This window comes from Pleurodeles waltl, chromosome 10 (assembly GCF_031143425.1).
Source record: "Pleurodeles waltl isolate 20211129_DDA chromosome 10, aPleWal1.hap1.20221129, whole genome shotgun sequence".
Lineage (NCBI taxonomy): Eukaryota > Metazoa > Chordata > Amphibia > Caudata > Salamandridae > Pleurodeles > Pleurodeles waltl.
The window spans coordinates 436,151,790-436,178,757 of record NC_090449.1 but is presented as its reverse complement, the minus strand read 5'-3'; the positions used below and the strand labels follow the sequence as shown (position 1 = coordinate 436,178,757).

At 46.3% G+C, this 26,968-nt stretch overlaps 1 protein-coding gene across 1 annotated transcript in view; it reads right to left on the bottom strand.

Moving 5' to 3' along the window:
- GLYR1 (glyoxylate reductase 1 homolog) overlaps positions 1 to 26,697 on the bottom strand; it is a 482,931-nt gene extending 456,234 nt beyond the window's left edge. The window contains exon 1 of the mRNA XM_069210697.1: positions 26,544 to 26,697. Coding sequence (XP_069066798.1) covers positions 26,544 to 26,593 — 50 coding nt within the window. The 5' untranslated portion in view covers positions 26,594 to 26,697. The remainder of the gene's footprint in view (positions 1 to 26,543) is intronic.
- Between the last annotated feature and the right edge of the window lie 271 nt (positions 26,698 to 26,968).

Here is a 26,968-nt window from a genome sequence, read left to right as displayed (position 1 = left end):
TTAAAAGCAACACGGAACAGGAGGAGTTAAAAAGCAACACAGACAAAAGGGTTGGGGACGGTAAAAGCAACAGACAACAGTAGGGCACCAATAAAGATGAAGCAATCACTTATTGGTCCATATTCCTCCCAAAGTGGAGGAAGTGATGCACGCACTGGGCAATTAGGAGGCAGCAAATAAGAGACCATGAAGCCAACGAATGGTAAGCAACAGGAAGACTGCAAGCCACCTGTTGTATAGAATATCTCTTGCATGCGAGAGCACACGGCTGTCGCAGGCAACACTTAACACATACTTTGAAACCTACAACTTTAAGCTACTGAAGTCAAGGTAACTAAATAAATTATAGCCTCAGCAGTCACTCTTGTACACTGCAAACACAGTTGTTACTGGTCTGCTATAATGTTAACACGGGAATGTAATGGCAGATTGAAGAGCTGGAGTCAGGATGGTGATGGATGTACGCTGAAAAGGAAGAGCAAGCCTTCATAAGCTATTGCTAATGTCTTTGCTTGTGACTTCTGACGAAATGAAATGGGAGACAACCCTTCCCTGCCTACTGGTTCCGAGCACCCGGGCTTCTCAAACTAGGCCCCTCCGAGAAGGGTCACCGCAGGGACCCCCAGGCGTGCAGAGGGCTCCGTCGACCCCAGTGTGTCTCGTCTGGCCACCACCTTGTCTGCTCCTGCAACCCCAAAGTGGGCCTGCTCCACACTGGTGCACTTGGAGCCCAAACAAGTACGTTTCTGAAACACTTTATTCCTTTGAAAAGGAGATATTTTATGAAGTTCCACACCCCAGTGATTACAGATAAGAATTAATTATTTGGGCTGAAGGCTGAGAGCTTCTAAAAAGCTATGACATTCCAAAAACAATTGACCTGTCTATCACTCTTGGTTTAGGCTCAAAACCTGCCTTGTGATCATTTTATGGATCAAATCTGTTTATTAAGTTTTCAATTATAGAACACCGCACATGTATATGTACTACATCACAATATTGCAAACAGGCACATAGTTAGCTTATTCCATGCGAAACAATGAAATAAAAAGGATTAAATATTTAACACAACTAGGTTTCCCCACTGCTGGTTGGAAATGCATTAATCAAACAATCTCAGGCTCTATTGCCATATAGTTCTAGTCCAGAATAAACATCTCCTCGTAGATGACCTCCTAGGCAATCAATTCAAGTTCAGAACCCTCAGATAGGTTGGTCATGTCAGCTCTGAAAACTCCCCAGATAGAATACGTAAAAACGGTTGCCAAAGTTCCCTAAAGTCCCCACTCCGCAGCTGTGAAGTCAGGGTAAGCTTTTCCATGGCGAGGATAAACCATAGCTTGTGCAGCCAAGAGACTGTTGACGGGATCTGCTCTGTCCCCCACACTGATAGCAAAAGCTGTACGGCAGCATTCAAGGCCAAGGCCATCTGCCGACCCTTCAAAGATCTTAGGGTAAAAGTGAGCGGGTTGGGGAGACCCAGCAAAATATATGCAGGAAATCTAGGGATCTGAGTGTTAAAAGCCCTGTCCACAGTGTCTATTATATCCTTCCAATACCGGTGTAGTTTGGGACAATGCCATAATAGGTGCACAAGCGTGCCCCCACCCCACATCCCCTCCAGCAGAGACTAGATTTGTCATGATTCCAAGCATGGATCCTGTTAGGGGTGTAATACCAGGAGGAGGCTACTTTATAAGCTGTCTCTGTACCTGCTGAGTTATAAGCTGTGCGGTGCGCCCTATAAAAAACATACTCACTCATCCTCCGATAGCTCCCTCTCAAGTTCCTTCTCCCATCTCAATTGACCCTTAGTCTTGGTTGAACGGGTCTCTGCCTGCAGGAGGGCATAGAGTTCAGAAACCACACACTTATCCTTTTTCACTAGAATCCATTTTTCAAATGGGGTTAACGGCCTATCGATTAATATCCTATTGGCTGGAAGCAGGGCCCAGTGTCTTATTTGGTAGTACATCATCCTATCGGCCTCGATTAGGCCATATTGCTCCCTCAATTGGTCAAAGGGGATAACCCCCTGCTCATCAAATAAGTATCCTACCTTTTTGCATCCCCTCTCATACCACCGACGCAGTGCTTCCGGCTGTAGGCCAGGGCCAAAATCGGGGTTTGCGCCCAGTGGAGTCATTGGGGATGGCAAGGTCGTCAAACCCGCCCTGCCGGCCACCCGAACCCACACTCTCATCGTAACCTCCGTAATCGGTGATATATACAACCCCTGCGCCCTGTGGCGGCGCCTAAGCCAGGGTTCCTTCCATATGTGAGAGCCCGCCACTGCTTGGTCCATGAAGAACAGATGCTTCTCCGAAGATGGCCGGCTCCATTCCAAAAGGAAGCACAACTGTGCTGCCTGAAATTATCGAAGGAAGCAGGGGACCGCCAGCCCCCCACCCCCCCTCTTAGGACGGTACAGAACCTGCCGTGATATCCGCGCCGCCTTCCCAAATTAATCTTAGGACCGCCGTTTGGAGGGACGCTATCGTTTGTGGGGAGTGATAAACTTGCCCAGAGCCTGCGATTTAAGCATGTTCATTCGGAACCCCGAAACCTGCCCAAATTCCTCTATAACACCCATTAGCACCAGTAGTGAGGTCATGGGCTCCGCCAAAGTAAAAATGACGTCATCCGCATATAGCAAAATGAGATGCTCACCCCCCCCCGAACCTCATGCCTGTGATCCGAGGGTTGTCCCGGAGCCTCTGCGCCAGTGGCTCCATGTAAAGCGCAAACAGGAGGGGCAAAAGCGGACACCCCTGCCTGGTGCCTCTTTGGACAACGAATGGCAAAGAGAGCATCCCATTAACCCGGACCGCTGCCCGAGGCTCTTGATAAATGCATTGAATCCATGTTATAAAGCCTGAACCCAGTCCAAAGCGTTCGAGCACCCTGAACAGGTATGGCCAGTGAACCCTATCAAAGTCTTTCTCAGCGTCAACAGACAGGAAGAGTGCCGCCCTACGGGAACGTTCAGTTTTATCTAAGAGATGGAGCAATCGCTTGGTATTATCGCTGCACTGTCTATGAAGTATAAATCCCGACTGGCCGGGATCCACAAGCCCCGGCATATAATAGTTGAGACGGTGTGCCAAAATGCCAGTAAACAGTTTGGCATCGATATTCAGGAGGGAGATCGACCTATACGAGGCACATTCCTCTGGGTCCTTCCCCGGTTTCTGGATAACAACGATAGTAGCGTCTAACATACTAGGCGAAAGCACACCTGTTTGACGAAAAGAGTTAAAAAGTCGCACAAGAACGGGAAGGAGTTCCGCACAGAAGGATTTATAAAAAAGCGCAGAAAAACCATTGGGCCAGGTGACTTCGCGGTATGCAAGCGAGCAATCGCAGATATAACCTCCTCAGCCCTTATAGGTTGGTCTAACGAGGCTGAGTCTGTCACAGACAAAGGCGTGATTGCTATGTCCTCTAAGAAGGATTCTGGGGCTAAGTGACCGGGCTTCTCAGCCATATACAGACTTCGATAGAATTCCACAAAAGCCTGCGCTATTTGGTCGCTCGTGCGCGCCTCCGCCCCAGAGGGGAATCGTACCATTTTTTTTATCAGTGACGCTGCACGCTGTGCTCTCAACCTATGCGCCGGTAGCTTGCTGCACTTATTACTTCCTACATAATACTTTTGTTTGAGTCTGACTACCGCATACTCTGCCCTGTCCCAGTCCAACCTCCTCAGTTGCTTTCGGACCTTCGAGCTCTCGCCATATTCTAGGAGCACCGGTGCGTTTATGTGAGCACTCTAACACCCTCACTCGCTGCTCCAAGTCCCCCCGGAGTCGAATCCTCGCCTTATTATCCCTAGAAGAAAGCGACATCACCTCACCCCTCAAGACAGCCTTCAGTGCCTCCCACAGTGTTGCACTGCTTGTTGTCCTGTTGTCATTAAAGCTAAGGTAATCTATTATTGCCCTTCAAATAGCCTCTACCGTTGCGCCGTTCTGAAGCATTGAGTCTCTAAATCGCCATCCCGATGGACTAACCCTCTCCATGTCCGTGTGAATCTCAACTGATACCGGAGCATGATCCGACAAGGCCCGCGGCTCGATCGCCGGGTCTCTAACTCTGGGGAGAAGCTCCTGGGATGCCAGAAAAAGGTCTAATCTAGCATATGTTTTGGTTGCTGGTGAGTAGAAGGAGTAGTCCCTCAACGTGGGGTGCGCGTTCCTCCACACATCCACCAGACCACACTCATTAAGCCACTGCCGCCCAGAATCCAACAAGGACCCAGTCTGACCATACCGTTGACCTGAGCGATCCAGGTCCCCATCCATCACCAAATTAAAATCACCCCCCAGCAATACAGCACCATCAGGGGACTGCAGCAGCAGAGTCAGAGACTGTCTCAAGGCGGCTTCCTGTTGGGCATTGGGTGCATATAGGGAAGCGATCGTGAGAGTGAAACCCCCCCCCCCCAATCGAATCCGCAAGGCCAAGAGCCTCCCCGGGACCTCATGCAATTTGGATATGAATTCCCCCGGGAATGTGCGTGATAAAAGTATCGCCACCCCTGCATGCTTTGACAGCAGGGAGGACCAGAACTGCATGGGAAACCACTTGGATCGTATGCGGGAGGTATCTTTAAGGACAAGGTGTATCTCTTGCAGAAGACATACATGACTCCCGGATCTCTCTAAAACCGAGAGGATGGCTAGCCTCTTAGTAGGGTTATTTAGCCCCCTAACATTTAAGCTTATACATTTGATGGTGATAGCCTATACTGAAGAAAGTAAGCAGGGGAGACAAAAGCACAACCTAGGACTACCACCCACAATATTATCTAGACCGCCTAGTGCAATCAGGCCTGAGGATGCCTTCTCAAAAGACCAACATCGCGGGGAAAACCAACAACAAAAACTCAAATAGCACAACAGGTGCATATGACACAAAAGTCCTCGATCGTCCATCCTTGCGTGGTAAAATCTCCACGGGGCAGTATATCCGACCAGGTCAGTAACTCGGTCCATTGCCCCCGCCGCCCTGACCCTCTGCAACAATCAACATATTATTACGACTGCGGCCTGCAGTAATCCCGGGCACCCCCGGGTGCCCAAACTAGGCTGAAGTGCCGGCGGCCACGCTGTTCAAAGCGGCTTCTCTCTCCGATCTCAGCTCCAAGGCCGTCGGGCGTTGCAACTTCCTTTTCTTCTCTTTTCTCCGCCACCGAGGAGGGCCCCCGCCGATAGAGCCGCCCCCTCACTCGCCTCCCGGCCTATGTCCTCAAGGCCCAGGAAGCGGCCAGCCTCCGTAACAGTTTTCACCTGCCGAAGCTGTTCCTCCCAGCGGAAGACCAGGTGGAACGGATGGCCCCAGGAGTAGGACACATTGTGCACCCTCAGGTGAGCCATGATCGGCCTAAACTCTGTCGCTGCAAAGTCCGCACACATAAATCATGAAAGAGCTGGAGTTCATGCCCTTGAAAGAGGACACTCTGGAGGTTGCGGGCCCGCTGTAGAATCTTTTCCTGAAGGACAAAATTGTGGAGACAGGCTAAAATGTCTGGGGGGCGGTCTCCAGGGGCCCCAGCGCGCCCAACTCGATGCACCTGTTCCAGGACTACCTCCTTTGTCTCTTCAGTGCCAAGCAAGGAGCGAAACAAATCCCCCACGTAGCCCCCTATGTCCCCTTTGTCAGCGCCCACCGGGGCCCCTCGTATACGAATATTTTGTCTCCTCGACCGCCATCTGAAGAAGGTCCTGTTGCTCTCGGAGGCGGACTACCTCCTGTGCAGGCCCGCGACCTCTTCACCGCGAGGGATCTCACTGTCCTCTAGCTGCGATACACGTTCACCCAAGGAGGTAACCTCTCCTCGTATCTCCTTCACCTCCTGTGAGATGTCCCTACGCAGCTCTTGGATATCGCCCCGGAGCGACTCAAACAGGGAGGTCAGAAAGCCCTTCGTAACGGAAGAACTCTCCTCTGGCTCCGTCTCAACTCGACTTTCCAAGGCCCTCGTCTCAGGTAAGTCCTCCATCATAGACCCAGGTGCAGAGCGTGCCCCTGCCAACATATCCCTCACTGAGCGCTCGCGTTTGGACTTTGATGTCGCCATGGCGTGCCGGGCCTGATCTCATCTCACCGCTCTTTCCAGAACCACGCCAGGGCACAGCTCCTAGCCGCCAAGACGTACAACGGTCCGCTCCTTTCGTAGGACTGCAGGCCAGGCTACTTAAAGATCCAAGTGCTGGGGTTGTGCCACCCGGAAGCCAGGTAACCGGGTACCTGCTATCCACCGGGGCCCTGCGCCTCACCGACCTCATTCCATGGCACCCGGGCGAGGAAGCTCCACCAGTCGCCGCTGATCCAGTGGGGCACCACTCACCCCTCAGGCGCTCCAACCACCAGGCGCTGGGCCCCGTGGTACTCTCCAATTATCAAGGGGCCCCAGGTAGGCCCCTCGGCCCTCAATCCCCGTCACCCTGTCTGCAAGGGCAGCCAAGGGGAAGGTCTGCCCCGTGGCCCAGGCTGCGCCTCGTGCCGCACCGCGGGCGCACCCGGGGGGAGCTGCGCGATGCGGGGAAAGCCTCCAGGCTTCCCCCAGGCTGGCCACAGGTCGCTTTCTCGGGCCGAGGCGGCGGAGCACAAACAGGAACGTCCTAGCGCTCCGCCATCTTGACCACGCCTCTTGTAATCATTTTAGTCTGGAACCCAGCATAACTAGATCTGCTTGTCATTGCTTGCTGGCTCTGCTTCCTGTGCCGCTTTTCACTATTTACCTTTGTGTTAAAGGCATTTCCTGCTTCATTCCGTATCCAGTGATTTTTTTTAATTTTTTTTTTTAATAGTCTGAAGACGCAGGAGTCATTTTCTGTACAGTTGCAGACCCACTGAGCAGATGTCACAGATACTCGGGGCTCCCGTCCACAGGTCAAGAACCACTGTCCTGGGAGATTAATTAGTGGAAAGTAATATTCCCACACCATCGACTGGGCGTGGGACTTCATCCCCTAGACTGCCCTGCACTTTAGACCAGACCCCTTGTGCCACACGACATAGTATGTCTATGCTTAGAAATTGGTCTTGAAGATTGAGTCACGCTATATCCCTCGAAGCCATTAAGGAAATGGGGAAACGTAAAGCTGTGGACACTCCTGCACACGAGTGGTAAAAAAAAAAAAAAAAAAAAAAAGAAACACGTCCAAATAACAAAACCAGCTCCTTGGACAATAAGAGAAGTAACACTCTAGAGGACAGACATTTTAAATGAAGAAGTGGAGGCCATTCTGAGAAATGACGCAAATATATCCCCTGCTAACCGTGGTGGTCTGGCCGATAAAATCCCTGATATGTTTAAGAAAAGGCCACAGCCGTCCAAAATTTCAAGGGTGTCAGGATAGAAGGAAGTGACCCAACCTTCAAGATCTGATTTGGCATTAGACTCAAACTCTCTCCACCCGTTGTTAGTATACCCTTAGTTTGCAGGGGGACAGCCAATGGGAAGTGTAATTTATGCCAAAAACATGCCCCTGTCTTGGCAGTAAACAACTTCCCTACTCAAACAGCTGTTGACTGACTCCATTGAATCCTATTCAACAACTCTTATAGCAGCTTCAGAGGTCAGGTGTGGGGTGTTGGTAGGGTCTGTCAATCATAGGGAAATCCAGCGATGTGGGGCTAATACCTTGGAAGATAGTGCTGAACTTTCTGTTATGTCTTGGTATGTAGCTGGGTTGGGCTGTAAACTTGTGGATCCCGAGTGGGCTGCCTACATAAATAAGCATGACATATGCTTATTCCAAGAGACTTCAGGAGTGGGCCCAGTCTTCCTGGATGTTTTTTTTAACCTATGTGGAAGCCCAACCTGCAGATGAGAGTAGTAGTAGGTCCAAGGGGGGTTTGCTGATATTAATTAACAAGAATCTGCAGTGTAATAACTTAGCATTAAAAATAGATTCCCCTGATATATTAGGTTTGCAGCCTGAATTTAATAGAGGTTTTAAGCTAATAGTTATCAATGTATATGCTAGGTCAGTGTCACGGGGAATAGAGACCAGGACTTTGGCCCAGCTAACTAAATTATATTGATGCATTGCACCATTCCATCAATTTAGTGGTTGCAGGGGATCTGAACTGTACGTTTGAACTCACTCTTATTGATTGCGATCTGACGGCCGATAAGGACGAATACTGGGGCATCCCACAATTGATGGGCAAACAACTGCGTATTTGCTCTCGGCTTGCCCTTCAGCTGACATCAATGTGTTTTAAGCGAGGGCTTATAATGGTTGTACGCGTTCAGACCCTAGTAGCGTCCCCACCTTCAAGCGCAGCAAGTCTACAAGTGTCATTGACTATTTTTTAGTGGATGCTAGGATGTGGCTGATGTTGGAAGATATGAGGGTTAACATGATAGTGATAATAATCCCTTGCTTCTCTCTTTACACGGAGGTGGGAAAAGGTATATTTTCCCATGAACCACTGGACGGAATTACACCAGATTTGGCAGAAAGCTAGCTGCCAGTGCACAAAGTACGCTTTTGCTAATTTGGGGTAGATCCATTCAGTAGTTTGAGAAATTTAAAGAAATCCAAATTTGTACATCTCTGGCCCGATGACTTTGTGGATAATGACAAGCTTGTGCAGAGAAATGCACAGCTCTGATTAGCTGCCAACACTTCCTCCAGGAAGTGTTTGCAGCCATTTTGCGACTCTGCCTCAGCCAAGTCCCTCAAAGGAAAAAAAAATTAATAAATAAATAAAAAGGGGCCAGATTAGAGAAACTCTGGTGCTTAAGCTCTGATCCTGGGCCCGACAGAGCGAAAAAGTGTTTTAAATTTTTTTTTTTTAATTGATACGAAAGCACAGGCTCCCGGGACTCCCTCTTGGGCTTTTCAGTGCCCCAGGGACAACCACCTCCCCTGGGCTTGATTTGTATGTTAATGAGAGGAGATTGCGTGCCCCCTCATCCCACAGCTCTGCAGATCACAACCTCCACAGAACTCATTTTCATCCAACCCCTTCCCCGCCATGGACGTAATGGTTACTTCCATGGCAGCGTTCCCCCGAGGGCCATCCCCCCACCCAGCCAGGTCAGGGCTGAAAGGGGAAGCCCTTCCCCTTCAACCCCGACCTCCGACTCCCCCTGTGACGTCTCGAAAGAGATATGCTCAGCATTTCTCTTTCGATCACGTGGGGGAGGCCCGGAGAGGCTTCAAAGGGAAGGAAATTTATTTCCTTCCCTTATGAAACCCCACTAGACACCAGGGATGTTTTTGTTTTGTTGTTTAAAGTGACATAAGGGAGCGACCCCTTGGGCAAGGGTCGCCCCAGGGGGGCATTTTTTTTTTTTAAGGCCTTTTCTGCCCCCCGGGGGGGGGGGGGGGCAGAAACCTCTAGGCACCAGGGATACTTTTTTTTTTAAGGTGTGGGGAGCGACCCCTTAGGCAAGGGTCGCTCCCATAGGGGGCAAATTATATGTAGGCCATTTCTGCCGCCCTTGGGGGCAGATAGGCCTATTTTTATGAGGCCAATCTGCCCCCAAGGGGGGTGGAAACCACTAGACACCAGGGAGTTTTTTTTGTTTTTTTTCACGTAAGGGGAGCGACCCCTTAGGCTCATTTATTGGCTCTGGGTACCTAGGGTTCTTGATGAACCTACAAGCCCTATATATCCCCGCAACCAGATGAGTCCAGCAGACTTAACGGTATATTGCTTTCAAAAATTTGACATTGCAGGAAAAAAAACCGGAGTAAAACGTAGAGAAAAATTGCTGATTTTTTCACCTCAATTTCAATATTTTGTTTTTTCAGTTATTTTCTGTACGAAACCCTTGTAGGATCTACACAAATTACCCCTTGCTGAATTCAGATTTTTGTCTACTTTTCAGAAATGTTGCGGTTTCTGGGATCCAGCATTGGTTTCATGCCCATTTCTGTCACTGACTGGAAGGAGGCTGAAAGCACAAAAAAATCATAAAAATGGGGTATGCCCCAGTAAAATGCCAAAATTGTGTTGAAAAATTGGGTTTTCTGATTCAAGTCTGCCTGTTCCTGAAAGCTAGGAAGCTCGTGATTTTAGCACCGCAAAACCTTTGTTGATGCCATTTTCAGGGGAAACAAAAACACAAGCCTTCTTCTGCAGCCCCTTTTTCCCATTTTTTTTTTTTTTTTAAACGAAATTTTCACTGTATTTTGGCTAATCTCTTGGCCTCCTTCTGGGGAACCCACAAAGTCTGGTTACCTCTAGAATCCCTAGGATGTTGGAAAAAAAGGACGCAAATTTGGCGTGGGTAGCTTATGTGAATGAAAAGTTATGAGGGCCTAAGCGTGAACTGCCCCAAAAAGCCAAAAAAAGGCTTGGCACCTGAGGGGAAAAAGGCCTGGCAGCGAAGGGGTGAATGCAGGGGGGAGTGGGGTCTAGGGATCTAGGGGACCCCCCCCCCAAGGACAGCTCCTGCTATGTCCTGGGGTGCCCCCACCCCCAGGGCATAACTGTTTACTCCCACTCCACCAAGCAAAAGCAAACTAATTCTGCTTTCTGTAAGTGAGAGCTGTCAAACAGGTCTCTCCATGCAATGAATTCAAAGAGTTAGATTCACAAGAGGTTTAGTACGAATGTTAAAGATGCCTTTGGATGCAGAACAGAACAGAGTCACTTCTGGCCTAATGGTCATGTGCTGTCACTAAATACGCTGAAGGTTCAAATCCTAGTATCACTTGACAGCGCGTTTGTATATTTACTGAAAGGCAATCTCACCCTAATTGACAAATGCATTTTTCTGTTCAACTTGTATAGAAATCTCTCATTCTAAGTATATTATTCAACAAAGCCAAAAAAACAAACTCTCTAGCTCACTCTCTCTCTCCATCTTTCAATCTCTTTCTCCCACTAACACCTACTCACAGACCCTCTCACACACAAACTCACACCAACGCACTCACTCTCAAAACCAGACAGACACTCTTACAGCCACCATCTCACCCAGATACACCCTGTCATACCTAATTTCATACCCAGAGAGACAGGTCACGGCCAACTCGTGCCCTGCACAGACAAAGGCCTTGCACAGCGTGGGGTTGGCCTCAGCATGTGGCCACAGATCAGGCCCTGCGGCCAATCCCCGCTTCACTCAGCCAAGGCTTGTGCACAGCACGGGGTTGCTGTGGCCAACTGCAGTAACGCACTACCAAAGGATGTGTGCAGCGGTGGTTGGATTAACGTATAGAAATTAAAATTACTTTACGTTAAAAAAAAAAAAAAATAAGACATTCACTGAACAAAAAAAAAAAAGAACAAAAAAAAAGTTACAGGGATGTTACAGTTAGGAAACAGAATTGTAAAAAAAACAATGAAATTCACTTACTAAACCAAAGGTCACAGGAACATTCTAGTTAGGCTCACATTTTAAATACATAGAACCCCAGAAATTCACTGGTTATAGTTCGAGCCATCTCAAGTAACTACAACTCGCTCCCTCGCCATGCACTAATTACTCCTCAAATTAAGGCACGTGTGATAACATCACTGATAATATCAATATAACATTTGCAGCAAAATTTGATGGATTATATATATATATATATATATATATATATATATCACACACCTCGTAGGTTGCGATTGTTAAAACCTAGTTTCCATAGGAAAAGCGTTTTGTTTTGCTAATAACTGTCACCTTTTGATGAATCTTCACAAAGTTTCAAAGCTAGTATGCACCCGAGTTAAGCTGCATGTGTTGAAAGTTTTGGGGGGGGGGGGGGGAGGCGGGTTGTAGATGGGACGTCCCAAAATGTACTTTCGCAGTGCAATTTCCCATAGAGATTATAGACAACTATAGGCTGAACCTCTGGACGGAATTAAACGAAAGATCAAGATCAAACTATAAGTCTGTTCTCAACAGGCGGGAGCAGGAAATCTTCCACCCACTGGGAGCAGACTTTTCATCTGTTTCTATAGATAAAAAAAAATTGCTTCCCACCAGGGAACAACCCTTTTTGCTGCTCCCTCCATGCAGGAGCAATTCTGGCTCCCACTGGAGGTGGGTAGTCAGCAGGAACCGCAGAGAAATTGGCTTCCCCTGTGGTCTCCAACAGTGCAAACTTGGTACCCAGGGTGGTGCCAGAGCACCCAGGCAACAAGTAGCCGGGCCCTAGAGGATGGGGTCCCAAGGGCCCAAATTAGCCTGGCGTGGGGGGATGTGTGACCCCCCCTCTCTTTCACCTAATTGGCAAGGCCCCAACGGATGGTGTCAATGGAGCCAAAATCAGCTTGGGGAGAGGGGGCCCATGTAGCCCTCTTCCCTTAAGCTAATTGGCTAGGTCCTTAGAAGAAGGCATGTTCCCGCCCCCCCCCCCCTTTCAATAATGGGCCGATCCCCAGGGAATGGAGTCTCTAGGGCCGTAACTGATCTGGGGGATGGGGGCGCTATGTGCCCCCCTCTTGGGTTGCCTGCCTATGAGAGGTGGGCCACAGGGCAGCTGACCGCCCCCACCACCACCACCGAGCATGGCCAAAGGCTATGCGAAGCATGGGGGTGGGTGCCTGTGGGGGTGTTGGTTGCAGGGCACAACCGAATGGCGTGTGTGGAGGTGGGTTAGGTCCCTGCAGGGGACCTGCAGAGCCAGGCAACTGGCCAGGTCCTGCAGACAACTCCAGCTGCACACAGCCAAAGGCCGTGCGTGGCAGGGGTTGGATGATTGTAAATTAATTCAATATTAGAGTTAAAAAAATAAATAAAAATAAAAAAAACACACACACAAACAACAACAATTCAATGAATAAACCAGCAGTTACAGGGGTGTTAGGAAATAGAATTTAAAAACCTTATAAATTCACCAAAAAAAAAAAAGAAGGTTAGAGAACCGTTATAGATCGGTTCAGATTTTACAATGCACAAAACTACAGAAATTTAAGTTAGTTACATTTATCTCAAGACACTATAACTTGTGCTCTATGGTAGCTATAACTTGCGCCCCCGCCATTCGCTGGCACAGTGTGTGCAGCCTAGCACCAACACAGGCAACTTTCCACCAAGATGCAAGGGTACCTAAATTATAGCCAAGCTTGTTTTTATGCAGGAAGGTGTCCCTTCCTTCATAAAAACAACTCTTAAAAACATTTACCTCTTTCTATGCATGCTGCAGAATGCAGGACAAACAGAAGAGGAAAATAAATATATTGCTCCTCGATGTGCCTGCTTGAAGGAAGCGCAGGTTATTGACGCATTCCCAGGTTTACAAGTTTTTATAAATATAAATCTGGGAATGCGCCATGTAATGCCTTCCTTAGGCAAGGCAGATATAAGTGCTGACTTGCATTACTTTGTTTACTAAAGCACACAAACCCACACGGCTTAGTGAATGTCAAAAATGATTTTGCAGTTGAATTAAACCATAAAAACGGACGCGTCCAGACACAAACCCTTAGGCAATATGCCCCCTTAGGTATGCATCTCAAGTCAAATGCAAAAGCTTTGATATTATTTCATGAAGGTGCAGTACCGCACGTCATTATTAGGTGTCCTTTTCAAGTCAAACGCAAAAGCCTTAACATTCGTACATGAAGTTTTAGTTCCACTAGCCATTACTAGGTGTACCTACTAAGTCAGATGCAAAAGCACTAAAATTTGTATAAGAAGCTGCCGTTCCATTGTTGGTGCCCCTCACAAATCAACAGCAAAAGCAGTGAAATATTTTCATGAAGCTACTATTCCACATGTTAATAGACGTCCAGCTCAAGTCAGAACCAACTGAGGTGGTGTGGTTCTAGTATATAAATTGCATACACTCTGTTGCTGTTTTAACAATAAGTGCTTCTTTTCTATATTATTATTTGACAAAACTGTTTCATTAGAATGAATCTAAATACAGATTTCAATACGTCTTGAATTTTTTTTTTTTTTTAAGTTAGTGACCACACCCTACTTATTATAGAAACTCCAATTAACTGGCAAGTACAAGTACAGTAAGATAGTTTACTCGGCTGTTTATGTTTGGTGAGTGTAAGTTTTGTCTCTGATTTAAGAAGAGTGATTTCTACATACTGGCCACATTGGTACAATACTTCAACAGAGGAGGTGCGGTTCAACAAGTAGCTACTTAACGGCTCACAAGTCAGATACAAGTGGTAGAAATGTGGGGAGTGTTGCTTCAACATAAAAATCTACATATGCACTCTAGCTACTCTAATGACATGCTCATTTTCAGTAGACTAAACATACCAAAGCTGGTTTACAGTGAGGAACGAACTTTGGAATTAACAATAAATGCCTTGCGAGTTATGAAAATAGCTACTATAAATAGGGTATATCAGTCATTGGGAAGTGAAAGCCTCAAACAATTTCTCTTTTGAGGAGCTATTATGTTTTTTCGCTGTATGTATACATGTGCAAGGGCAAAATGCAGTAGCAAAGTGAAGGCATCCAATGGCTGGAGTGGACTGGTGAGTTGAGCTATACCTTCTGCTGGTTCAGGAGGGAATATAATTTGTTCGACATCAACAGAGCACTGGTGAAAGTCTTGATTGGGATGTGTATGTACTTTTGTATTATATTTGTTGCAAAATGAGAGGCTGGCAAAACAGATAAAGCGGTCTTTAGGCCAGACCTATAAAAACTAATTAAGAAATCAATCTGTCCTTGGTCTATGTTCCAGGGAAGAAAACAAACATATGGAGACAAGGTGAAGAAGGTGGTGTAGGAGGCTGGTCTGGCTCATAGTGGGTACCTTGTGGTACTTACACCTTGTGCAGGTCCAGTTATCCCTTATTAGTAGAATAAAGGTGTTTCTAGCAGCTTAGACTGTTAGAAGGTAGCTATGGCAAAGCAGCTTAGGCTGAACTAAGAGACATGCAAAGCTCCTACTATACCACTTATATCATATGCACTTTCAAGCTGCTTTGTATCACCCACAAAGCTATACATGGATCAGGACCGCTTTTAATCAGAAACAAAATTACCAAATACATCCAACAAAGAATCCTCCGCTCAAGATTGGCATCCCGCCTTAGAACACCACCATACAAGAAAAAGACTATAGGTCGTACATCCTTCTCCGTCCAAGCAGCCAAACTATGGAATTCATTACCCCCAAGTGTAAGAGCCACAGATAACTTTCTTGTCTTCAGAAAACTACTCAAGAGTTGGCTTGTTCGTTCATAACCACCATATTCAAACTATAAACTGCATATGCCTATGTTGATAAATATATTTTTTTTTTTTTTACAGATTATGTGTATATTTCTATTTATTTAGAGTTTCTTTAGAAAATATGTATTGCTACTAGGTCATAACAATAAAATTACACGCACACTCTTTAAACCTGTTTGACTAAGTATATTTTATCCATGGTTCTAATTATGTATTGTATGTGCATATATATTCAGGGGTGTGGAATTTATTAAAATATCTACTTGTCCAGGGGACAGGTTGCTTCTCAAATCTACTTGTCCTGTAAAAAGATCTACTTGTCCCTTTGGTGCCATGTAGTGTGGCGACAAATTATGGCAGCAATCTCATTATGTAAGAGCTCTGATAGTAGCCTTTCTTAATTTGCCAGGGCTACTACCATAGTAGGGCTTGAATACTTGCCGTTTCAATCCCTACTGTAGCAATTTCCTTATTTTGCCACCTTTCTGCAGATCTGCATACTGGGGCTGGAGGAAGCAGTAAGCAATAGTTCCAGGGCTGGAATGCCTTTGAGACTGGAAACCTACTAACCTGCATGTTTTAAAGATTTTCACCAGCTTCTCTCGTATTTACCCATGCTAAAATACAGTTCACAAATATTTTATAGGGGTACGACATATACCATGGGTGCACTTTTGTGACTTTCTTTAAGAATTTGGGGCCACATGTAGGTAGGTTCAGATTTGCGACCCGCAAATTGCGAGTCAGAGCGAGTCAGTGCAAATCCGAATGTAGGATGGTGTCCCTGACACCATCTGTGATTCGTAAGGGCTTCGCAAATGCCCACCTAATGAATAATCATGAGGTGGGTCGCAATTTGCGACCCCCTTGCGAATAGTGGCCCTCACAGGGATGGTGGCCTGCTGGAGACAGCAGACCACCATGTCTGTGACTGCTTTTCAATAAAGAAGTTCTTTTTTTTTTGTAATGCAGCCCGTTTTCCTTAAAGGAAAACGAGATGCATTACAAAAACGAAAAATGAAACGTTTTCGCTTCATTTTTTCAGAGCAGGCAGTGGTCCACAGGACCACTGCCTGCTCTGAAAAAATGTTTACAGTGACATTCACAATGGGGAAGGGGTCCCATGGGGACCCCTTCCCTTTTGCGAAAGTGTTAGCACCCATTTGAAATGGGTGCAAACTGCGATTGGTTTGCGCCCGCGGTCACAAAACAATCCTACATTGCACTGCGAGTCGCAATTAGGAAGGGAACACCCCTTCCTAATTGCGAGTCGCAAACCTGTTTTGCGATTCGGTAACCAGGTTACTGAATCGCAAAACTGGGTTTGTTCATCGCAATGTGCTTTGTGCACGTCGCATACAGCGAAAGTCGCTATTTGCGACATGCAAAAAGCTACCTACATGTGGGTCTTGGTCCCTAATTAGGTCTGGTGTTAACAAAGACATTTTGTTTTTATTAAACTTCTATTTTTCTCTCTTTCGGCTGGCTTTACTGTGAGTGATCGCATTCTGCTCTTCCACAGGGAGCATATTGGCACACAAAGTAGTTTTGTTCAGTGTCAGGAACTACAGTGGCAATCAGTGACGTAACAAAACTGGAGGGTGCCCCTTTGCAAAGAACATGGAGGAGCCCCCTCTCCAGACTCACTCAGGGCAGGTGCTGTGCTGAAGGGGCCCCCTGGAGGGCGGCTGCAGGGCCTTTGTTATGCCACTGGTGGCAACGTGTGCTTTTAGAGTTCAAAAACTTTTTTTTTTTTTTTGTTGCCAGTGTTTGTTACAATGTTGAGGGCCTGGTAGCTCCCACAACAATAAAGTGTTACAAAAGCCATGTCAAAACAAGACACGCATTGATGAAACTAAAAGACTTATAAAAATATGTCAGATCAGTTGGCTTTGTCAGTGTTTGTTTATTTTCATGCTTCCCATATTTGTGTTGAAAATGGTTACACTGATTTTCCATTAGAAATATTTTTGAGAAATACTAGCATGCATCAACACATTTTACTAAATGACACTTCATTTGCATCTAATCAGAGAGCATTCTGGGAGCATTATACTTGGCCTCATAGCCTAAACTTTTCAAACATGTGTATACACGTTTTTCTTTTTTGTACTGGAACCAACGTCAGTAGTGAAGTGTGACCTTAATACATTTATTTACAGCACTCACCCTAATAATGAAGGCTTTCAAATAATGAACCATAAATACAAGTCCGAACAGCATTATCTTTTGGAAACACATTACCTCAACTGCAGAGAGTTCCACTCTCTGTAAACAAGCAGCCAAAGGGTTTGTGCTGCAGAGGGTTGGGCCTACTTGTCCCAAGGACAAAGTAAACATAAAAACTTGTTGCCCTTGACCCCAAACAAGATGTCCCGGCCGTCGGGCGATAGGAATTCCACATCCCTGATATATATATATATATTTTGTTTATGTGCTTGGCATGTTCGTGGATCATTGCATGGCTCCTGGGTGGGTTGTTATACTAGATATCTATGAATTCCTGCTCTCATCTCATCACACTTATCTAATCATCATATGTCATGTCTCTATCAAACTATCCTCCATTCTCACTCCGACTCATCCCAAATCCCTTCTACTACTTTCATCTCCTAATTAACTCTGCCTAAGCTCTTCCCCCCGCTTCCACATCTAACTCACCAAACCTCACTCTACTACTGTGACCTCCCACACAACCCTACTAAATTCTCCCACATTTATCTCACCCTGCTACTATGCTCTCCCTAACCCTTCCACATACTCTTCCCTCCTCCACCCCCCTTTACTCAGCCCAAGCCCTGGTGTCTTGCACCTGGTGGGCCTGGCTCATCAGAGTCTTCTTCTAGTCAGGTTAATCCATCTGGATGTGGTTACCCTACACCCGAGCAACGTTACAAGTGGCACTGTATTGTTGCAGACGTTGCCCGATACGGACCATGAAAGCCCTGCAGCTGGAGCCTGCTTCGTCACTGGAGGGCCTCCACAGCACTGTTTTTACCACTGCCTAACGTTCCAACTGGATGCAGACAGGGTTGAGGATGGTAGGGGGCCAATTCTTGATGGGCACACTCATACCTTTAGAGGAGCTATCAGAGCAATACACATTACCAAGGGGCCAGTTCCTGAATTATGAAGCTCTAGTGAGGACTTTTGCAGATTTTACTTTCTATGGGCTTCACCAGATGATTGATACCATGGTTTTACAGCTCCTTAATGACAAGGGGAGGAGGCCATTGGCTCATTTGAGGGCTAAGTGGGAAAGAACCTTGGGTCACAAAAATCACAGACAGGGAATGGAGCAAGACGTTAGCCTACCCTAAAAGGGTCTCCTGTAAAACAAGGCTATAGAGGGAGAGATCAAGTGTCCCCCTTTATGTTCAGATAGTACTTTGTGGTTGTGTTGTCTGCTTGGACCAAGAGAGAGCAATTTTGTATGGATGGATAAAAAGACTTCAGGGCTAGATGAACTGTCCTCGGCTCTAGCAAGCTGATGCAATATTGCTGTTTGTCCGACCACAATCCCCGAGTTTGGAGGAAGCCCATGTGAGCCCCCCAACCCTGAGGAGATGCATCCGTTACAAGAGTTTGAGTCTGAATGTCATGATGTAAAGGGACACCTATTAGCAGATTTTCAATGTGTCAACTATAGTAGTGAGTTCCTTGCCACTGGTGACAAAGTTAATATATCATCCAATTTATCTGCAAATTGACTCCATTGATCCTCCAGATTTTCTTGGAGTGGTCTCATATGTAATCTGGCATTGGAACAATGAAAGTGCAGGAGGCCATGGATCCCAGAAGTGAGGCTACTTGTCTGGCAGAGAGACAAAGTGTGAAGGAGCTCATGACACTTCTGAGCTATTGATGATAGTCTCTTCTCCAAAGGGTACACTTTTTTGAGGTTTGTATCCAGGGTTGCTCCCAAGTGCTGTAGCCTTTGGGTTCTAGTCTGTATGGACTTGTCTAGATTGACCTGAAGACCGAGATACTCAAGGGTCTCCAAACAGATCTGGTAATGTTGCACTGTGAGTTGGGGAACTTTTCACCAGCCAATCGCTGAAGTACAAATAAATGAAGATCTTTTTCCTCTGCAGGTGTTCTGCCACTACTGCTAAGCACTTGACGTATGCGTGACGATCTGACTTCAGACCAAAGGGAAGTACTTTGTACTTGTAGTGTTTGGATTTGACTGTAAATCACAGGAATTTCCGGTGCTTCTCTGCTATTGGTATACGGAAGTAGGCATCCTGCAGATCTATGGAACAAAGCCAGTAGCGCGGCCCTGCCCTCCCCCATCAGTGCAGCATCCACCCGCTGCTCTTCCGCTGCAGGCTCTCCTTCTTGATCCCACAACTCCAGCAGCATTGCATCCCAGCTAGAGGCCAGGGGAATTTTACACAATACCAAGCTGTCTTCCCTGCGCAGTGCCACTCCATCTGCCTCCGCCCATACCATCAGCGATCATTTCCATGCTACTATAGGGGGAAGTTCTGCAGATTTCCATTTTTTGGTGATAAGGCACTTAGTCGTAAGGAGGCCCAGAACCAAGAACATTGTGGATGCCCCATGTTTTTTGGCTCTAGGGAAAAGGCCCAGGATACACTTGCTGTGCAGATCGAGAGCTGCTCCAACACTGCCCTCCAGTAAGGAAATAAAGAGGGGCAGTACCATAGCATATGTAACAGGTCCGCTGCCTCTAAGCCGCAGCAGGTACATGCTGCGTCTACGTGATGAAAATACTGATTAATTTTTTCTGGCGTGAGGTATGCCCTGTGGAATATGTAGAATTGGACCAATTGAAACCATGTATTGCGCAGGACGTTAGTGTGGCTACTCATGGGACCTTCCCTTTCCTTATCTGTGCAGTGTCTTGCCATGTCGCCCTCCCAAGCAGCTCACGGCGCAGTGAAGGTTTGAGTTGTGTGTGTTCGCAGTGCCTCTGGAAGTAAACGCACCAAATGCTTACCCTAACCCAGAATGTTCATGTACTGCACCAGATGTGTTGGTGGTTCAACAGAAATGTCTTCCCAGCACTGGGACAGCAATGTCACTAATGAGTTATAAAATAAGACCCATTTATTCTGCTAGTGTAGCAAATGGGGTTAGCCCACCTTCAATGTATAAATCTTTCAGTGTGTATAGCCCTGCGGCATGCCAAGGCTCCAACTCCATCAAAGTTGTGTGTTGCAGTGTGCCCAGGACAGCCAAGGCAGGTGCATATGGAGTAACTGCTTTCGTGATGCGCAGGCTCCTGCAGTAACAGCAACGTGCCACCTTCACTAGAACTGAGTCTGGTGTCTTAGGACACACACTGGGGTGGAACAGGTGCGACATTGCTGTTAACGTCCAAGATGGAGTCAACGTTGCCGTATTCGATAGCTGGAGTCAAGAAAGCCACCTGGTCACCCACTGCAAGTGCGAGGCCAAGTAGTATTGTTCCATGTTTGGTACCGCCAGGCCACCCTTTTCTCGTGGCAAGTACATTTTAGTCAGCGTCACTCTATGCCGGCTTTTATTCCAAATGAACTCTAATCCTGGACTCCAGTTCCCTAAGAACCCAGTCGAGACACGTAGAGGTAAGTTTGAGAATTAATAAAGCATCCGGGGAGGACAACCACCTTCAGGAGTGTGACAAGCCCCAACACAGAGAGCGGCAACGTTTGCCAGAGTCATTCGGGCACGGTTAGATGTTACTGCCTTTTTAAGATTTCCATTGTGTATATCCTCCATTGTATGATAGACAACAACTCCCAAATATTGAATTGTCCTGGTTGCCAGGGAATTAAGACCCCTGATGGAACGAGGCCAGGGTCTGGCCAATTGGAGTTAAAAGGAAAGAGACAGGACTTAATCCAGCTGACCCATAGTCCCGACAACACGGCAAAATGCTGCAGTATACCTGCGACCTCTGCAGGGATATTAGAGGTGTCTTTGAAATACAGAAGAAGTTTGTCCGTGTAGAGCGACACAACATGTTCGCCATCCCCTAGCGGAATACTCCATGCCTTCCCCCAAAGCGGCGCGGCACAGCACACCGCTCAACCCCTTTGAATGGGTTGAACCTCTGCGATAGGTATTTTGAGATAACTTCTTTTGTAAAAGCAGTTGCTGAAGTCAAGATGTTTTCGATGGTGGGACTGATGGGGGAAGAGAGCTGAAGCATAGTCTATACCCTTTTTCTAAAATATTTAGGACCCAGCTGTCTTTGGTTATTGAACACCACTCATCTTGATAATTAATGATACTTCCCCCTACCGGAGTGGTTGACTGAACTAGGAGTACCAACGTCTCATGAAGTTTAGGACGCAGGTGGAAGTTGTCTGCTAGCTCCTCTGTCCCTCGTTGGTTTACAGGACTGGTATTGGTGTTTCACTTGTTGTTGCTGCTGCCTTGCGGCCCAGAGGGGGGGTTTGAACTCTCTGATGATAGGGGCGCCCGTCATAAGGTCTGTACCTTCTATAGAACTCTTTACATTTTTCCATACCTACAACCTTGAGCGTATCTAGCTACGTTTTCATTTTGGCCATCTCATCATCTGTATAAAGAAATAAAGATTTGCTGGTGAGCGGCAGGTTCATGATCCGTTGTTGTGCCTCAGGATCCGTCAGCCAAGATGATCGACTTGTCACATCTACCCAAGAGCGCTGAAGCACTGGATACCTTTATAAAGGAGGTTGATGTGCGCACATTTGTCTCCCCAAAGAGTCAATATGTTTACTTTCCTTATTTGGGGGACACAGATGATGAAGAAGCAATAGAATGAGTCTTCCTGGCGGCCTCTAAAATGACTGAGTCCAGTGTAGGGTTGGCTCTTAAGAATGAAGGGCCAGATGTAGGAAGACAGCAAATTGCGACTTGCAATTTGCGAGTCCGAGCGACTAGCAAATTGCAACTCGCAATTTGCTATGCAGAAAGGTGACTCAGACACCTTCTGCGACTCGCTATGGGGTCGCAAAGACCCACCTCATTAATATTAATGAGGTGGGTCGCAGTTTGCGACCCCATAGCGAGTCTGGGCACTCACGGGGATGGTGGCCTGCTGGAGACAGCAGACCACCATGTCCGTGACTGCTTTTAAATAAAGAAGTGTTTTTTTTTTCTATCTGCAGCCCGTTTTCCTTAAAGGAAAACGAGCTGTACATAGAAAAAAAAATACCGAAACCTTTTGTTTCGGTTTTTTTCTGAGTAGGCAGTGGTCCATAGGACCACTGCCTGCTCTGAAAAAATAATTTTGTGATCATTCACAAAGGGGAAGGGGTCCCATGGGGACCCCTTCCCGTTTGCGAATGAGTTACCATCCACTTCAAGTGGATGGCAACTGCGAGTTGATTTGCGACCGCTTTCGCAGTCGCAAATCAACTTACATCGCGGTGCGAGTCGCAAATAGGAAGGGAACACCCTTTCCTATTTGCGAGTCGGAAACGCATTTTGCGAGTCGGTTCCGACTCGCAAAATGCGTTTCTGCATCGCGTGCGGGCATCAGCGCCTCGCAAACGGCGTTTTTCGCCGTTTACGAGGCGCTAATGCCTTGCTACATCTGGCCCAAGTATCTTGATCTAGGGCCTTGTATTTCTTTAGGATTCTTAGTGGAGCTGCATGTAAGGAGGCTGGAGTGAGAAAAATGTTCATCACTGGTTGTAGGAGGCCCGGAACTAGAGGGAAGAATTGTCTTGAAGAGGGCAATGGTGTAGTGTTTCAAAAATTACGTAAGACCGGAACAGATAGGTATCTTCCTACCTTTAGAGGTACATCTTGCATGTCGTTTTTCTGTAGTTTGTAGCCCTTTGTCCTTGGAGACCTTTTTCATGAAGAGAGACTGAACTGTACACTCCTGATGTTGCCTTTTCTCTCTCTTGGAGGCCATGGAGACAAAACTTCTCCCAATCCCTTAAAAAGGCGTGGACAGTGTCTGCAGGTCTCAGATAGATTATATATATGTGTGTGTCAGGTAGACAAACGATACAGTCTGAGTGAGGGTCAGTCTGTGCTCTCTTTTTGCCACAGGCAGGGCACTTAAAAAAGATATGGCATTGTACAATAGGGAAATCAAACAATTCCCAACAGGAAATTATGTACTTTCACTCAAAGTGAAAAAACATTGAGTGAAGTCTAAAAGTATTCCAGTGACCGCACTCTCACCTCAGGGGCATAGTAAGATACTGGAATTCTTAAAGGCACTGTGCCAGTTTTTGTTGTGGATGTTTTAAATTCAGCCTATTGGCTAAACAAGCCTTTCATTGCAGTTTCTCTTAAAAAAAAAAATGTTTGCACTGTATGCCTCTTTTTATGACATACAGAAATACTAGTGGCTGGTTTGATATTTAATAAAGACAATTTTAACAACAAGCATTTGCAATGCAACGGGTCTCGCGTTTGCTTGAGCAATTAGTACTGTAAACTCCTAACCGGACTTTTCTTGCCACATAAAATGAAAATAAAACAGTTTCACATAACTAACTGGACTTTTCTTACCATATAAACTGAAAAGTAAAAGTTTCACATAAGCGAGCCGACGGCCACCATCAGTGCAAAGTAGACACACAAAGGGAGATAAAAGTTCACTCGTAGTGAAACCTATCAGCAAAAGTGCAATTAACCATGTAACTGGCAAAAGTGCAATTATCTACGTAACCGGTAAAAGTGCAATTAACTATGTAACAGGGTCGATGTCATGCAAAGCGCTCGATTCTGCCTAGCAAGATCGCGCTGCGAAAAACAGGGAAAAAGTAGTCCACAAACCTGACTGAAAACGTGGTTTTCAGTACTTGGTCGCTGTGCTCGAGAAGGGCTAAACACCAGAAAAGGCACAACTTAGGCATGCCTTTCACAATGAAAGCAAGCAGATTTTAAAAGGCAAGCTCACAAGCCAATGAAAGAGACTGGCGTGACATGGGCATGGTTTGAAGCCCAAAGAGATTACAACATGGTACGGAGTGTTTTGCGCTTGCCCCTAAAAAGTGGGAATTTTTAAATATATTTTAACATAGGCTGCATTGATATGTAGACAGATGTATACGTATAGATGTTAAACTTATAGGTACAATTTTACATCTACATATAAATTTAACATATATCTACACATAAATTCAAAACATATCTACATATAAATTCAACACATATATGTGCTCCAGGCCCCCCCCTACGCATGGGCAGGAATATTCAGTGCTTAGGACTATTGATGAGTCTCCCCTGGAAGAGAACGACCAGCTACATTTGTTAATAATAATGGAAAGGCCTTGGACAGCATCCGTGTGTGGAGTATGTTTAACAATGTGCTCATCAATGAAACAATCTACAAATGCACATGATCCCTGAAAACTATTTTATCTCGGCACTAGCAATAAAAAATAATAGATATACGAGAGTTGGGGCTGCATGCGCAAATATGTAGGCCCAAGGTGGAGAGTGAGCTAGGTATAGATCCGGGGGAAGAATCGGTTTAGGGGAGACTGGGATACAGAGACCGGGGGGAATGTTTGGATTGTGAGGTGGGTCCAGTTGTGTCAGTCACCAGAGTGTGAAAAGGGGGAGGGTAGAGGGATGAGACCGGGTTCTGGTTGCACTATCATTGCTTGTGAATTTGTCTTTTTCATGTCACATATATTGTCTTCACCTTTAAAATAAATAAGAAAAATAAAAAATAAAAATAATAGCAAACATTGGCGATACAGAAGAATTAGTCAAAGCTTTGGTGAAAGCACAGCATTTTCATATTGTCAAGCACAACTGGCAAGAAACACTGCTCTTGACGCAAGCCCATCCACCATCTTACCACTGCTTATATCACACATTGTAAAACTAGAAATTCTCCCACTCGATCCTAACCGGTCAGGATAAATTCAATTGCGAAAAAATACTGACGGAAAAGAGTGCTGAACCCACTTGATATCAAAAGACTGCACCATTCAGCATGCCACATACCTATTTATGAGACATGGGGACCACACAATTAATACTGGAACTGTAGTCATTAAAAAGACAAGCTTATTCCGGTTATTTTAGGAAAGCTAAGGTACGAGCGCTGTAAGAGTTATTGTTTCCTTCTTCACAAAAATAAAATAAATACAATCAAATTTGTTTTGTAAAAAAATAAAAGCTTATGCTTGCTGCTAGCTAACATCCACCTAAGCACTGTGGGGTATCAGTTTTATAGGGACTCCAGTACCATATAAAAAGGCCACGTCTGCCCATTTCACACAGAAATCACTATGCCCTCTAAATTGGAAACCTACTACCCCTACTCCTCCTCCTTCAGGGATCCTCTGTGGCTTCTACCACTTCAACCAGAGTATCACATCAGCCTTCCCTCCTTCCACGAGATTCTGTGCTACCTGTTCACCCTCCTTCAAAGATACTCAGTAGCTGGTTGAGCTTTTCAAAGAATCACCTCACCGAGATATGCCCAACCTTACGCCACGACTACTCCAGGGCGAACTCGCAGACTTCTAACAATCTTCTAGATTAATTTTCACACAGAGATGCTCTGTGGCAACCGTGACCATCGTGGATGATCTGTGAGCTATCCTGCGCCCAGAAGTCTGGTATCCTCCCTCGCGTCACCTGCTCACTTCACCTATGGATGCATCGTAAACTGCCCCCCCCCCCCCGCACAATTCATTAGAGGGTAGCACCAAATCCTAAAATGAACCCCTCGCGTCCTGCTCCGAAGTTCCTCCATAGGTTAAAATACCTTTTTCTCAGGTATACGCAACATTTTTTTCTTTGCGTAAGAAACCACCAAAGCCCACTGCCCCTACCAGTGTAAGCCAATGTGGCCTATAAAGATTCCACCCCCCACTCGTACGGGTCCCTTTCCTGGGCTCCTCTGTGGTCTGCTGCCTGCTCTTTGGCGATCTTCTATAGTTTACTTGCACACCCCCACGTTTTACCCCACATCCTGACATCCTTCGCGAAGCGCTTGTCCACTCTACTCCGTAGCCTAGTCGCCCCGCTGCCCCATCCAAGAACTCTATTAAACCTATCACCCAAGGGCATTACTCAATCTGTTCTGCCTACAAGGACACTTTGGGAAATCTTCCAATCTTTGCCGATCCTATCACCTGCTCTCACTCTTCCAGCGATGCTCTGTTGGGTTCATCGCATGCTCCCACTAGCGGTACTGGCTCTGACAATGTTTACTAGACAGCTGCTCCTTCAAGGTTTTTCTATGGTGTACTCCTTTGAACTCTACCCAAATTTCAGAATTTACTCGCACACTGGTCAGGGCTAGTGAACGCTATATAATACAAATGCAATTACAGTCCTAACAGTGATACTACACGCTTGGACCACTCTCCACTGGGGGAATCCTCCGTGGCCTGCTCCCTCCTCAGCGACCATTCCAGACTATGTATAACAATCGTCTCAATCTTCCGCGGAGTTCGTCCTCACCCGGGTGTAATTCTTTGCACCAGAAAGCCGTACTCACCACACCAAATCGCCTTGTCGCAGGCTTGGCCCAGCCACCATAGTAGCCATTTTACCGTTCCTTCGTCTGTGTGAGAATAGTCGCGCGTAGCATTTCGGGATCCGGAAGCCACGCCTCCTCACGTCCGCCAAGCAGAATAGGGCCGAAATCGAAATGAAAAAAAGCCAACCACAGATGACAGCAATGTACATGAAAATAGAAAAAGGACGTGCATTGATCTAACAAAGAGCTAGAGTGCTAACCTTTGTCAGCGTGGTACAAATAGAGATTCTATAGACGACATATTTGCTTTTAATTAATTTCAAGAGTGTTTTGCGATTTTATATAATAGGAAAATTAAATAACATAAATGAAAATAAACTATACACTGTACCATCAAATCAAGTGGGAAAATAGTTTAGCATATAGCATGAGGAGTTGTTCCA